General features: G+C 40.0%; 1 protein-coding gene across 4 annotated transcripts in view; it reads left to right on the top strand.

Moving 5' to 3' along the window:
* IQCG (IQ motif containing G) overlaps nt 1-16,423 on the top strand; it is a 45,898-nt gene that overhangs the window by 17,799 nt on the left and 11,676 nt on the right. For 2 of the 4 annotated variants that reach the window (XM_026495486.4, XM_026495460.4), the window contains exons 6-8: nt 4,671-4,752; nt 14,886-15,047; nt 16,025-16,099. In XM_026495486.4, the coding sequence (XP_026351271.3) occupies nt 4,671-4,752; nt 14,886-15,047; nt 16,025-16,099 (319 nt within the window). The remainder of the gene's footprint in view (nt 1-4,670; nt 4,753-14,885; nt 15,048-16,024; nt 16,100-16,423) is intronic. The other 2 variants (XM_026495496.4, XM_026495476.4) reach the window with 1 other exon arrangement.

Genomic DNA, 16,423 nt, shown 5'->3' with positions numbered 1-16,423 from the left:
AAAAGTACCAGTATGTAAATAGAAAAATGGGTAAAAGATAAGTGTGATGAGTGAGTCTTGGGGAAAGCCCCGAGGGCCTGCCATGAAATGATTTTTCCTTCTTCCAGGAGTGGAGGGTGTGAAGGACATGCTTAAAGTATGCATTCTACCTGTGAGATGCGTACATATCTGCCCCTGAGTAAGAATTAATAACATGTAAAAATCCTCTGCTTAAGCCCCGTTTGGTTAAGAATCATTCTCACTTTTTTTTTTTTTTAAGTCATCTCTATATCCAACGTGGGGCTCAAACTCACAACCTCGAGATCAAGAATGGTATGCTCTTCTGACTGAGCCAGCCAGCCACCCCTCGGTTATTTTTTAATATGTATCCCACTTCAGTATTATTCAGGGGTGACAGACCATGTAGTTTTTCAAAGCAAAAGAAAGAAAATTTGTCAGGTTTTAAGGCTTTTGAGGTTTTGGTCAGAAGGTGGAGATGTATGAGGTATTAATTTCATCGTGGTCACTCAGTCTCTAGAAAGGCAAACAGGGGCGCCTGGGTGGCACAGCGGTTGAGCGTCTGCCTTCGGCTCAGGGCGTGATCCCGGCGATCTGGGATCGAGCCCCACATCAGGCTCTTCTGCTATGAGCCTGCTTCTTCCTCTCCCACTCCCCCTGCTTGTGTTCCCTCTCTCAATGCCTGTCTCTATCTCTGTCAAATAAATAAATAAAATCTTTAAAAAAAAAAAAAAAAAAAAAAAAAAGAAAGGCAAACAAAAGGAGCCGGAACAGCCCCTCCCCTTGCTGAAGCCGTAACCTGGATGCTCCTTATTGGAACTCATCTGTAGAATATAGGTCACTAAAAATGTGCAGACAACACCGGCACTATTCCCGTTTGTGGCAGAAAGGTGTACATAACTTAAATACTATGTGAGTATTGTTTGGGCATTGCTTTTTTTTTTTTTTTATAGACTTCAGTTTCAGGTTTATAGAAAAATTGAGCAGAAAATAGAGTTCCTATATACCCTTATTAACATCTTACATTAAAGCAGTGCATTTGTTGTCATCGATGAGCCAGTACTGATACATTATTAGTAACGAACGTTCATAGTTTACACTGGGTATCACTTTTTGTGTTACACATTCTATGGGTTTTGACAAACGTTTGGTGACATGCATTCACCATTCCAGTTTTATTTATTTTTATTTTTAAAGATTTTATTTATTTATTTGTCAGAGAGAGAGCACAAGCAGAGGGAGCAGCAGGCTCTCTGCTGAGCCAGGAGCTCGATGCAGGACTCGATTCCCGGACCCTAGGGTCATGACCCGAGCCGAAGGCAGACACGTCACTGACTGAGCCACCCGGACGTCCCCACCATTCCAGTTTTATACAGATAGTTTCACTGCCCTAAAAATTCTCTGTGTTCTACCTGTTCATGCCTCCTGCCCTCCCTCTGAGTCCCTGGCAAGCACTGATTTTTTTTTTTTCTGTCTTTATAGTTTTACCTTCTTCAGAATGTCATGTAGTTGGAATCATACAGTACATATGTTTTCCAGATTGGTTTCTTTCTCTTAGTATTATGCGTTTAAGTTTCCTCTGTGTCTTTTCATGCTTGCCAGCTCATTTCTTTGTTAGCACAGAATAATATTTTATTGTCTGGATGTATCTATTCACATACTGTAGGACAACTTGTTTGCTTCCAAGTTTTGGCAATTATTGAATGAAACTACTTTAAATATCTATGTATAGGGTTCTTTTTTAAAAAAGTTTTATTTATTTATTAGAGAGAGAGCCGGGAGGAGGGGGCAGAGGGCGAGGGAGAGAGAAACTCAAGCGCACTCTACATTGAGTGTGGAGCATGATGCGTGGCTCAGTCTCATGACCCTGCAGTCAGTCCTGAGCCAAAACCAAGAGTCAGACGCTTTAACTGCCTGCACCATACCACCCAGGCACCCCTCTATGTACAGGGTTTTGTGTGGACGTAAATTTTTAACTCATTTGAGGAAATACCGAGGAGCATAGTTGCTAGGTTGTTATGGTAAGAGTATGCATAGTTTTATAAGAAGCTGCCAAACTGACTTTTGCATTCTCACCAACAGTGAGTGAGAGTTCCTGTTGCCCCACATCCTTGGCAGCATTTGGTGGTGTCAGTCCTTTGGATTTCTGCCATTCTATTCGGTCGTGTCTAGTGGCCTCATTGCTGTTTTAATTGGGCATTGCTTTTGATAGAGAATAAAAAGTGGGCTGACTGGTCTTTATCTCTTAGTATGCTGAAATTTCCTTTCTTTAGTGATGATGAATCAAAGTGTAGTCCGATCCAGAGAGATGAGACATCCTTTGATTTGGCATATCTAAAAATGATAGGAAAACACAGTTTACTGAAGGGGACACATAGTGGGCCAATAAACATATAAGAAATGTTTATCTTCAAATCAGTAGTATACTGGGATACCTGTGTGGCTCAGTGGGTTAAGTGTCTGCCTTCAGCTCAGGTTATGATCCCAGGGTACTGGGATCGAGGCCCATATCGTGCTCCTTGCTCAGCAGGGAGTCTGCTTCTCCCTCTGCCAGCTGCTCCCCCTGCTTGTGCAAATGAATAAATAAAATCTTTAAAAAAAATTAATAGTATACCATTTTTCATTTTCCTCACTGGCCAGTTTTCTTCCTAATGACAAGCCACAGTAGTGGGAATATAGTTTTAGATATACTCTATTGGGTTTTTCCATGCCCCTAGAATAGTTAGAGCACCATTTTTGGTTAAGTTAATACTTAGTATTTTGATGATGATTATTATGTGTTAATAGTTCACAGATGGGACATACAGTATATATAACGATTAAATTTTCCTTCTTGAACAGCTTTTTTTTCTCCTAGAGTTTTTGTTTGTTTGCTTGTTTTGGCATTTCTGTTCCAAATCCAGCACCCAACTCTTCACCAGAGCCCTGAAGCCCTTTAAGTGTAGTCATACATACTAAGTCGTCTTCTTTCTTTCTTTCTCTTTCTTTCTTTCTTTCTTTCTTTCTTTCTTTCTTTCTTTCTTTCTTTCTTTCTCCTTTTGCGACTTTCTTCTGTTCTTTTTCTCCTATTTGTTGCTGTTGCTCCTAGGACCTGCAGCATTGCTATGGTCCTGGGCCTTCCCTCATCTCCTGAGATTTCCTTTTGATCCTGTTTTCTAGACCCCCATTCTTCCTCTTTTTTTGTGTGACTCCTTCATTTTGTTGGAGCATGTCTTTATGTAACTTATTGAACAAAGGGTGCATGAAAGTTAAATATATTAAGATCTACATGTCTGAAAATATCTTTTTCTGCCCTCACGCTTTATTAGTAATTCGACTAGGTACAGATTTTTAGATTGAAAATCATCTCTCATAATTTTGAAGGCAATACTCCACTAATTTCTAGTTTCCATTGTGAATGACATTTATTTAACTGAATTTAACTGAACCCTAGGGTTCTGAATTTATTATTAGAGATAAATATTTTGCATCTTTCTTATCTGTTTCTTGTCATCTATGAAAGGGAATTACATAATCTGTAGTTCCGCAATGACAGTCTCAATCTCAAGATTCTAGTTAAGCACATGCTTACTAAACATTCCTGAATAGCAACACTTATCTAGATGCTATTTAGTGGTAAGGTGTTTTGATTGTTGCTATAGATGAATGTTTGCGTACCCCACCCCTGCCCGCCCCTAATTTATTTGTTGAAATCTTAACCTTCAATATGATGATATTAGAAAGTGGGACTTTTGGGAAGTGATTAGGTCATGAGGGTAGAGGCCTCATGAATGAGATTAATGCCCATATTAAAGAGACCCCAGAGAGCTGCTTCTCCCCTTCCATCATATAAAGATGCAAGTGAAAATGACCATCTGTGAACCAGGAAACAGTTTCTCACCAGACACTGAATCTGATGGTGCCTAGATCTTGGACTTCACAGCCTCCAAACTGTGAGAAATGAATTCTGTTACTTATAATCCACCCAATCTGATATTTTTGTAATGGCAGCCTGAGCTAGGACAGTTTTTATTTTGTTTTGTTTATTCTTACATTGTTTTATTTATTATATTGTTTTGTTATTTTGTTTTTCTTTAAACCTAGATAATGGGATTACTAGAGGTAAATAGAATTATCATTCAGATAGTCCTGAATTTGAATCCTACTTTGCCATTTACTGTTTGTATGACCATGACAGGTGTGTTAAGTCATGTCATCTGAGAGATGCCGAGATGAGATTATTCATCAGGGGAAACACTTGTGTGAGAGAAAATGTGGAGGGAGCCTTCGGACTCAATGTTGAACTGACCCCAAGTGAAGGAGAGGGAAGGTTAGGTGGACGAGAATACCTGCCCTTCCTTTTTTCTCTTCCTGTTCCTCCTCCTCTTAGCTTTTTCGCAGCAACAGCTATTTTACATAACAACACATAAACCGAAAACTCCTCTTCTGGTTTACTAAAACAAAATCGCAGTGTTCTAGAAACTGTGACTGAAAGTGTGTTCCATGGACCAGCACCATTAGCAACATCAGAGAATTTATTGGACATGTGAATTCCAGGGCCCCATCCCAGACCTACTGAGTCAGAATCTCTGAGGTAGAGCCCAGGAATCTGTTTTTGAACATTGGGGGTGAACCTTGTGCACACTAGAGTTTGAGAAGCACTCCTCTAAACAAATCATTCTTATTTCTTCTAGGGAGGAAAAAGGAAAAAAACAGATAAGATCTCTTCAAAAACAGCTACTTAATGTCAAAAGAGAACGGCAAGCTGAAGTACAGGTAAGAATCACGGGGCCAACACCGAAAGTTACTGAGCTAAAGCGGCCACGTAGAAGCCATCTTTCTTAAGCAAAGAAAAATTACATATGAGAAATTGTTGTTTCTCCTGGGATGCCTTTTCTAAAGAGAGTATATATAAAGAGAGTAACTAGAGCGTTGCCTGGGATATATAAGTAAGTCCAGAATAGAATTTGGGGAGCCCCCAACCCTCTGGAACTCTTAGTCTGTTCTTATTCCTCCCATCCCACTCAATCATACCACCTACCCCTTCCCTGGAGACCTTATCTCAGATGGTCTCTTGTATTCCAGCATCCCAGATGGGACATGAAGTGCATTACAAACCTCCTTATACATGATGGTTAGGTCTGATAATGTCATCTGTATTGTAGTTCAAGTATAGAGTGGATTTAATGGGCTTTTATGGTCATTAGGACCTAAGCTTATATCTAATTTACCTCTATGAGAAAATGCATCCCAAGTTTTAAGCAATAACCTTGCAAAACAATGCTTGGGCTACAGTGTAGGCAGTTAGAAATTAGTTCTATTAGGATTTCTAACACTGTTAGCAGTTTAGAAAGTCACAAAATATGGCCTAATATCAGCTTTTGCCTAGCTACTTGGACAAGTTTATGCTTCAGGTCAGGGAGTCTTCATTATTCCCTATATAGAAGTTAGAAGACTTTTTTTTTTTTTTAAGATTTTATTTATTTGAGAGAGAGAGAGCATGAGCAGGAGGAGCGGCAGAGGGAGAGGGAGAAGCAGGCTCCCCGCTGAACAGGGAGCCCGATGGGCTCGATCCCAGGACCCCGAGATCATGACCTGAGCCAAAGGCAGACGCTTAACTGACTGAGCCACCCAGGTGCCCCAGAAATTCAGGACTATTTAAAAAATATATTTGGAAGAACTGTCTAAAAAAGGGTCACTAGCCTTTTTTCCAAGACACTATCTTTTAGGTCTTCTGAACAAATTGCTTAGCATCCTCTCCTATTTTCTACTTACTAATTACAAAGTACCTTTGCTAATGATTTTTGCATCATTATCTGTATTAACCCTCTGCTTATTGCTTACATTTCTTGAGAAACATTTTTCTTTTCTAGAGAGTTTCACAAAACCTAGTGTGCGCTTAGGTTTTCTTTCTAATGAATAGACTTTTTCAGAGGTTTCTTAGCTTTTTTCCTGAAAAATTCTCCCATTATTTAAAAATTCCTCTTGCATTTCTTGACTATTAAAATAGAAGATATTTATGTTAATTTCCTTTTAGCATCCAAATCAGTATCAAAAGAAATCTCAGGCTTGGCACTCTGCCGGTTAACTCCCTGCTGTTACTATTACAACCACTTTTTTTTTTCTCTTTCTTTAAACACTTGTTGATGAAGTAGAATTTTCGAGGCAACATCTAATACTTGTTTATGAAACTTATCCTCTTGGATGTTATCTCAGCCATTCCATTCAAGCAAAGTAAAACTAAAACAATATTATTCAGGTATTTTGATCATCAACAGAGGAATAAACCAAGACTAGCAGATCCAAACCTTGGACCGAAAAGCTATCAAGAAGGAATCAAGTTAAATCCCTAGAGTTACTGAAAAAGCAGTGGTCAAGTCAAGGTTGGAAAACAAGAAGACAGTTAGGAAAGACACAGATACTAGAGACTGATGAGTCAAAAATTATGCCAACAATTAGGATGGTAGGTTTGTGTATGTGAAAGTATATATGGTGGTTACTGGAGTGTGAGAGATCAATTGCCTTAGATAGAAAGCTTCCTCCTGGGTCCCCAGGCGAAAAGATAGTCATAAAAGAAAAGAAAAAAAAAACCAAGTTGCCCTCAGATTTCTGAATATCAGCATACAAAGCAAGATAACAGTAGAGCAGCATTTTCATGAAGCTGATGGGGAAAGAAGAGAGAACCAAGGTAAATATGGTAAAACCAGTTTATCTGTTTCCTACATTAGAAGCAGACTTAGAAAAGGAGATGGAAATATATATATAAAATAGCATCAAAAATATCAATGAATAGGGGGTGCATGGTTAGCCCGGTCAGTTAGGGGTCTATCTCTTGGTTTTGGCTCGTGTCATGGTCTCATGGTTATGGGATCAAGCCCCAAATTGGGCTCTGTGCACAGTGTGGAATTAGCTTTGATTCTCTCTTTCCCCCTCTATCCCTCCCCGCTTGCATGCTCTCTCTCAAATAAATAAAAAAATCTTTTAAAAAAATCAATGAATAGCATTGAATTTAAGAACAACAACAAAATGTGCAAGACTTCTTTGCAGGAGACTATAAAGCACTATTGAAAAATTAATAAGTAAGTGAAAGGATACACTGTATTTATGGATTGGAAGGCTCAATGTGATAAAAATGTCAATTTTATCAAAATTGAATTCAATACCAATCAGAATCCTGATTGGATTTAATTTATTTATTCACTTATTTTTGTGAAATTTGTCAAACTGATTGCAAAATTCATATTGAAATGTGAAGGATCAAAAGTAATCAAGAGAATATTAAAGAGGAACAAAGCAGAAGAACTTGCTTTCCTGACTTAAAACTATCTATATTGGTGCAAGGATTGAAAAATAGAGCAATGGCACGGAAAACGAGGAGAACAATTACATATTTATGACAAGTGTGGTATCACAAAGCAGTAGCAAGGGGTGTTTTAATAAATGATGTTGAAGAAATTAGGTACCTATCTGGAAAAAATTAAACTTTACTCTGACCTGACACCATATATAAAAGTCAGTTCCACGTGATCATAGATCTAAATGTGAGAGACTAAAGCGTAATATTTCTAGATAATATAAGAGACCATTATCTTGACCTTGGGTGGGGAAAGATTTCTTAAGGCACAAAAGGTAAAGTTACAAAGGGAAAGTTTGAAGAATTTGACTACATTAAATTTAAAACTTCTCTTCATCAAAAGACACCAGTAAGAGAGAGAACAAGCCACAGATAGGAGAAGATTCAGTGCATAACCAACAAGGGCTTATATCCAGAGTATAAACAGAGCTTCTACAAATTAATGAAAGCAAGATAGCCACCTAATGGAAAACTAATCAAGAAGGTAAAGAGGCACTTTCAAAAAGAGGTATCCAACTGGCCCACGAACATATGAAAATGTTGTCATCAGAGAAATGCAAATTGAAACCACAAGGAGGCAGTTATCTTCCCATGAGAAGAGCTAATTCTATTTTATTGGTATTATATCTGGTATTATAATGATTTCTCATACCAAATGGTGACAATGTGGAGTAATGGGATTTCTAATACGCTGAGTATTTATTTACTTATTTATTCATTGAAAGATTTTATTTATTTGAGAGAGAAAGCAAGAGAGAGAGCGAGCGTGAACAGGGTGGAGAGACAGAGGGAGAGGGAGAAGCAGACTCCCCGCTGTGCAGGGAGCCAGACACAGTTCTCAATCCCAGAACCCTGGGATCCTGACCCGAGCTGAAGGCCGACGCTTAACTGACTGAGCCACCCAGATGCTCCCAAAATGGTTATTACACATTATGATATATTCATTCACTGGAATACTAAAGTTAAAAATTAATGAAGTGTAGCTACCAAATCATAAGCTTAATGTGGAGCAAAATAGTCCAGACACAAAAAAGACATACTGTATGATTCCATTTTCAGGAAGTTCAAAAAGCTAAACTATTACATGTAAGGATAAATGCTTAGATTAAAAAACTATAAAGAAAGTTACCATGAAATTAAAAATAGTAGATACTTTTGGGGACGAGAAACAGATTAGTGATTGAGAAAGGCTACACGGGGGAGCTCATGTCAGATCTGTTTCTTACCCTGAGAGGTTGTATGGGGTTTACTTTATGATAACTGAGATATACATTCGTTTTTATGTACTTTTTCTTTTTCTTTTTTTCTTTTTCTTTCTTTTTTTAAAAAGTAGGCTCCATGCCCATTGTGGGGCTTGAACTCATGACCCTGAGATTAAGGATCACATGCTCTACTGACTGAGCCAGCCAGGCACCCCAATAATTACTATTCTGTTCTAATCCCCAAAGTGTATGACACTTTTGTTTTAGTGGTCAGTTAACTTGGCTAAATTAAAACTAAAAACTCTCACCTACATTGGGCAGTAGCTCATGTCAGTTCACTTTCTTTTATCCTTAGCAGGGCTGGCTGCATTCTTCCTGGCACCTGTGTGCCTCAGGAATCAGCCAAAGATTTGGACAGAGTTTATACACCAAATGTGAAGCTTCCTTTCTCCTTTTCAACATTATTGAAAATTATTTGGCTGTGGTTGTCCAAAATCTGTTTTCTGGTTCTTCAGTCTAAAAAGACTACAGTGTTTTGAATCAGAGTTTTCACTGCTTCATACACGCCACCACCACAACCCATCCCATAGTGCCGACTGTGGTCTAATCAAGGTCATAGCAAGTTGGAAACTCACCACATGCTGCACCCTTCTTACAAGTGTCTTCTCCCTCCACAGTCTGCCTGATTTTGTACACTCCAATGTTTTTATGTAACTTCCTTTTGTTTTGAGTCTAGAGTTCATAATTATTAACTGTATGAGGGTCACACTTACTGGAGCTTATTGGCAATAGTGAGAGTTGAACTTCTAAATACTCAGTTAGGAGACAGAACTTGGGATATATAAGGAACTAAAAGAAGGCCAGTTTAGCTGCTGAAGTTTGGAGAGAAAGGGAGAGAATAACATAGATGAACCTAGAATGGGAGACAGGGAACAGGTAATGGAGGGCCTTGTAAGCCACGCTTCTCTGGGCAAACATTATCAAGGGGTGCCGTGTAGGCGGGGGAGGCTCATCATGTAAGAAATCTGTCTCGTCCCAGGGGGTCAGGGTTTGGACCATGTCGAAATTCTGGCTCTGTAATCTTTGTTGTTGTGCTTCTTAGGGCTAGATCTAATCTGCTACAGAGCCTGGCTTTAGGCTGACCCGGAGTCTCTTTAAGCACGTACGATTAACCTCTCCGGTGCTGGGGCTGCCTCTGAGCTATTTCGCATTGGGAGATATTCGCAGAACAGGATGCCAAGGAGGATTTATTTTTCTCCTGGGCCTAGGGCTTCTCATTTCCTTAAATTTATATATATATTTGTATACAATAATATATCTATATCTATCTATCTATATACATATATCTCTATGTATGTATGTATATGCCTTCAAGGAGAAGGTTGGCCGATAAGGAAGAGTCCTTCGCTTATTTCAGCTTTGCCCTGATTATTGAGGTTAAATGTAGTAACAGTGAAGGATGTGAACCCACTCCTATTCATTTCGACTGGTTACAGAAGGAGCCAAAGGGCGCAAAGCGGGATGTCTTGCAGCCCTAACGTTTCTTAGATCTGGATTCACATGAATGTCTAGACTGGGTGGCCCTAAGCCAACCGTAGCACTACTGATTCCTCAGTTTTTGGTTCGTTGCTCAGCAACCCCATTGCCATCCATGGTCACGGACTGTACTTTGGAAAGCTCAGTGCTATGCAGAAGCTTTGCATCATATTTTGTTTTTTTTAAAGATTTATTTATTTGAGAGAGAGAGCGTGTGCGCACATGTGTGTGGGGTGGGGGGAGGGGCAGAGGGAGAGAGAGAATCTCAAACAGACTCCCTGCTGAGCACAGAACCTGACTCGGGCTCAATATCATGACCTGGGGATCAGGACCTGAGCTGAAATCAAGAGTCGAGCACCTAACCGACAGAGCCGCCAGGGGCCCCGCATCCCGTTTTAAAACAGGCCTGAATTACTCCATTCGCCAAACCATACTTTGGTTTTTCTCTGGCCACATTATTACTAACTTTTGCATGTTACATAGTTCTTTTCTTCACTTAGCCCCTCAGGTTTTTGTACTCTTTGATGACTCTAATTTCCTTTTTGGGAGGGGTCTAGATATAGAGTGAGTACCAAAGAGAATTCAAAAATAGCTGAGATGACTCTGATGATCTCTGGGCTCCAAAATGGATTAAAGAAGTAAATGAAAATATAAAAGACATGCTTGCTAATTTGTAAGGAACTCAAAGCTGGTGTATGATAAGTAATAGACATCAGAATACAAAACCCTGTTGATTTTTAGAACACTGAACTGACTCCGGGAGGATGCAAAAGTGAAATGAAAGGCCTAATTTTGTTTAGAAGACTTTTGTAAGTTGAGAGTTGTGAAGACCTGACTTGTCTTCAATAGTCCTATTAGAGGCTTAGCCAGGTTCTAACATGAATCCCTGTCTTAACCACTTTTTGTGGTAGTAACGGCATTTAAAAAAAAATATTTATTTGAAAGCAAGGAAAAGAGAGAGAGGGAGAGTGAGCACAAGCAGGGGGAGGGGCAGAGGGCAAGCAGATTCCCCACTTAGTGTGAAGCCCCATCCCAGGACCCTGAGGATCATGACCTGAGCCAAAGTGAGACGCTTAACTGACTGATTCACCCAGGCGCTCTGTAGTAACAGCATTTTTCAGAGGTGCCTGCCTTCCCGTCTTCTGTAGACTTCGCAGAGTCTTCCTTTTACAGTGCTGCTGCTGCTGGATTGTCCTCAGAACCCTGACAACCATGACCAGTCTTGTGAAAAGCGTTTGAAGTGCTTCCTCTTTGTTTTGATTACTGCAGTTTGTGGCCCAGCATAGTTTTTGTACAACAGGGAAAAAAATACTCCCCTGTCCTCTGTTGTAGTTAGACATTTATAATATTGTGTGTAGTTTCAGGCATCACATTTAAAGTTTACTCAGAGATCATCAGTCAAGACAGTGAGGTGTATGGAAACTTTATTACAAAAGGAAAGAAAAGAGGAAATTGGTACAATTGAAACGGGAATAGTTCAAATGGAAATGAAGCAATGCGTGGAATTGGAGCCCAAAACTTTAGAAGTTTGGACCTGTTTCATCTGCATCTTAGAATGGGTGACTGTGTAGCTCAGGGTTTATTCAGAGACTGTTCTAGAATGAACCACTATTCTTAGTCATAGACAGACAAATACAGATGTTACCTTAATACAGAATGGTATTTTTTCTTGTGGCTTTTGTCACTTTAATGGACCACATTCCCATTTTCCTTTTTCCATCCAACCAAACCCTCATCTCTACGTTGTGTTCAATTACGAAAATGGACACTACCATTAAAATCCTTTGGCTCACACTTTGTGGCAGCCATCAGAGCCTTATTAACTATAATTGGTTGACTGCTTGTTTCCATTACTAAATCATGCTCCTCTGAATTCAAATAACAAGTACAGATCTGAAAGCAGTTCAGGGATTTGTTAAGTCAAGTTTGGTCTGCTTCAAAAACCCACAAATATGCTGCATCAGTCCACAGACCTTGATCATGGGGAAGGCTGCAGACACCCTGGATGACTGGGGTTATGCTGGTGGTTTGTGGTGAGGGCAGATCTTTTCGTAGTGAGAATCTTAAAAGAAATTCATACAACCCACGATGACCCTTGGCCTGTACCCCGCTGCTTCTAGGCCGCCTTTTTTTTGCAGACTGGGAAGATGAAGATATGGAATGCTACTGCAGTGAATTTAGTATGCCTTGATCGTGATTTTACCATCAGTAGCCTGCCAGTATTTTCTCTCTTCCTCTGTCCCCACACGGTCACCATAGGAGGCCACAAGTTGTGAAGAGCAGTACAGTTGGGAATAATCTAAAGCCCATGGCAACAGCACTGAAACCACATGCCTTTGGCTTGGCACAGGGTAATTGTAGACCAATGTCTTATGACCTTATTAAGTTACATAACAATACCTTTTGCTTGCCATAGGCAGAAACTCCTAGAGTCTTAACTCTGCATTTCTGATCTTCATATTTTTACTCTAAAAGACTCAGTATTCGGTTTGCTAAAGAAAGCTGACCAGAACATTTTCTTGAGTTTTTCAGAGTGCATCTTTGTATTGATGCTATTTAATGAATACCTCACCATTCAATACCATTAGATTCTGTGAGAAACAATACTACAGATATTTATATGGGCTGAGGTTTTCTAGAAAAGGTTTTCTGGACTTACGTGGTGTAAAAGCAGGGCCTTGAAGAAAGACTAAGTGGTTAAATAGGTATAAAGATTCTGGCCAATGAGGAAGTGAAGCCATCACATTTCGCTCTAACTCAAGTCTTCCTGGAAATCCAGACTTCATCGCTGACTGCCATACAGCTTGAATTAGAAGGCGGGAGGGAAGCAACATGGGAAGAGACGGGAAAAGGGAGAAGAGTGTAGAAAGAAGGGAGGGGGGGAAAAGTGAGCCAAAAAAGACCTTTCTGATTAATTTTAGTGGCCTCTGATCCTTTAAACCATGTTTGTTTTTCATCGTGGATGATCTTGACCGATTTCTGCTTTGTTTCTTCTTCTAATGCTTAGAACTAACTCCACCCCGCTTACATGGTGAAACTAAAGGTGGTTGCTATTTAGAGAAACGGAAATCTCTGACTAAAGCAATGCATTTGCATTATTAATTGTGTTTGCTTGTCGTGCTGTCAGCTATGAAATTACTCATGCTGTGTCTGATTGTTCTCAAACAATCAAATGTTACCTCCCTGACTAAAACCCTTCTGAGGCTTCCCATAGCCCTTGGATTACAATTCAGACTCCATACTAGTGCCTCTGAGGTCCTGCATGGTCCGTCCTACCGCCCTCTCCAACCTCATCTTGTCCCACCCTCAGCCCTCACTGGGATAGTCTCCGGAGTTTTCTTTCAGTTCCCGGAATGTATCCAGGTTTTTGCTGCCTCGGGACTTAGGCATTTATTCTTCCTTTTTCTTAAACTCCTCCTTGACCCCACTTTTCATGTGATGTACATACTTATTGTTCGGGTGTCAGATTTAACATTCCTTTTTCAGAGAATCCTTTATAGACTACTGATCTAATGTGGGCCTCCCTTGTTACTCTCTCCCATGGCCTGGTGTCCTATTCTTTAATAGTGTTTTGCACCTTAAAAAAGTTTGCTGTCTTTTTTAAGATTTTATTTATTTTATTTTTTTGAAGATTTATTTATTTGAGAGAGAGCGAGTGAGAGCAAGAGAGCAAGCAGGCAGAAGGGCAGAGGGAGAGAGTCCTGAAGCAGATTCCCCGCTGAGCAGGGAGCCCAACATGGGGCTGGATCTCATGACCCTGAGCTCAGGACCTGAGCTGAAGTCAAGAGTCAGCTGCCCAACTGACTGAGCCACCCAGGCGTCCCTTAAGATTTTATTTTTAAGTAATCTCTACACTCAACATGGGCTCGAACTCATAACCCTGAGATCAAGAGGCACACATTCCACCAACTGAACCAGTCAGGTGCCCCAAAAAGTTTGTTTGATTTTAATCACTTCTCTGTCACCAGATTGTAAGTTGTCTCTCGAGGGCAAGGACCACGTCTATCAGGTTTCTATGTTTAACTTAGTATGGTACGGAATGAATGTTTTTTTAAATGAATATTGAAACCTTAAAATTGCCAAGCACTTTGTGACCTGCAAAGAGTTTTCACATATTCTCAATTAATTCCTTATAATCACTTGCTGAGATATTCCAGGTAGGGCAGATTATTAATATTTTTATTTTATAGAAGGTAAGACTGGGAGAGTTTAACTGACTTGGCCAGGTAAACACAGCTGTTGGGGGCTTGGGTGGGAAAACAGGTCTTTTGATCATTTAGACCAGTGCTCTTTCTACCAAAGTGAGATAGCAATAGGAAATCTTTGTGCATACCGACTGCCCAAATAGTGTACCTAGGAAAGAAACTCCCATTCCTAATGCTTAGAACTACTTTTCCTTCATTTTCATGTATACTATCCATGATTATTGGCCAACTTTCCTATAATGCAATAATAGGAAAATAGATCCAGTTTCTTATTGATTTATAAATACAAAAGATAGGCTTTGGCCATTGGCTGAACTGAATGGAGTATGTGTATTTTATTTATTTTATTATTTTGTTTATTTTATTATTTTAAAAATGATTTATTTATTTTAGAGAGAGAGAGGCTTAGGGGAAGGGCAGAGGGAAAAGGAGAGGGAGAAAGAGAATTTCAAGCAGATTGCCTGCTGAGAGGAGAGCCTGATGCCAGGCTCCATCTTATGACCCTGATATCATGACCCAAGCCAAAATCAAGAGTCGGACGCCCAACAACATGAGCCACCCAGGCGCCCCCTGAATGTATTTTAATTTAGAAACCTGGTCTTATCTCTACAGAGTCGGAATGAATATATTGCTCACCTCAAGGACCAGTTGCAAGAGATGAAAGCAAAAACCAACATGGAAAATCGCTATATGAAGAAAAACACTGAGCTGCAGATCGCCCAGACCCAGAAGAAATGTAACAGAACTGAGGAGCTCTTGCTCGAAGAGATCGAGGTAATCACTGCTACATTAGGAATGAACACAGTCCATGGCATTTGAGTTGTCACTCTTCATATTGCCTCAGCTAACAGAGGAAGAAGGAGGGGGAGATTTTCTTGATCTTTGCTCCATCTCTCCTGCAGCTCTCACATTTGAGATTAGAATTAAAAACAGAATGAGGTCTTGCGTATTTGCAGGCAGAGATTCTGATGGGCTGTAGCCTACATCCACTGTTTTTTGTGATGACTTTGAAAATCATCTTCCCTTGGTCACTTTATCCTTATTTTATAAAACCACTTGCCATTTCTCCTAGTAATTACGGCAAAACAAGATACATATTACGTGTGGGATTTTGCTGCTGCCCAACTGGTACCTTTTATCCCTCCATTAAGAAATATAAAATCAAGAGAGCTGAACTTCATTCTAACCTAAATTTATGAAGATGGAAAGTCACAGTGGAAAATATCCGGAGAAATAAAAGGGTAGACCCTCATTAGAAAAGGAAGGCTACAATGGCTAAGCGAACAGTAGGTAGGTGGGAAGGAGCAAACATGAGTAGTGTCATCCGTGGGGAGGAGGACTGCTTTCTCTGGACCCCACTTATTTGAAAGCTTACTCCCCTGGGTTTGTCATACAACTCTGACTACAAACTTTCCTTGCACTCGGGAATTTCCTTTTCCAGGCCTAAGAACCTTGTGGCCTTGAAGCATTGTTTCTCTCCTTAAATTGACATCACTTCATCCAGGCAACCGGATCATGGTTCTTTTGTCGTGGGCACCGGCATGTGTCCGGCACAGTGCCCGACACAGGGCTCAGCGATGTTCGTGAACACAAAGTGGGTTGAAGGGAAGGATTTGCTTCGGGAGGATTCTTGGGATTCCAGCTGGTAAAGAAAACTGAGATACAGTCACAGCTACACCTCTAATCTTGAGAACTCCTCATTCTGAACCCTGCTGGCAAGAATTCCCGATACTGGTTTCTTGTTGTCACAGAAACTGAGGTTGAAAACCGAAGAAGAGAACAGGATTCATATGGAGATTGAAATGTTCCTTAGAAAGGAGCAGCAGGTGGGTCACCAGAACTTCTCTGCCCTCCGACGGGCTTGTGTTCCACTTACAAGATACCAAGGACGGCAAAAAAAATTGTAAGGAAAGACATTTTTTGAGGGGTAAAAAATCAACCATAATTCTGCTAGCCTAATGAATGAGCTGTAGCCCATGTCTTGCTCACAGTTATCCATCTGAATGAATATTTTATAATTTGAGTACAGGTGAAATTTTGTTTTCTGCCTCTATCATTCAACATTATATAAGAAACTGTTCTTGCGCCTATATTCCTGTTTGTTTGGGTTTTTTTAAAAGATTTTATTTATTTGTTAGAGAGAGGGAGAG

Source organism: Ursus arctos, unplaced genomic scaffold (assembly GCF_023065955.2).
Source record: "Ursus arctos isolate Adak ecotype North America unplaced genomic scaffold, UrsArc2.0 scaffold_4, whole genome shotgun sequence".
In the NCBI taxonomy this organism is placed as follows: Eukaryota; Metazoa; Chordata; class Mammalia; order Carnivora; family Ursidae; genus Ursus; species Ursus arctos.
This window is presented reverse-complemented; position numbering and strand designations above follow the sequence as displayed.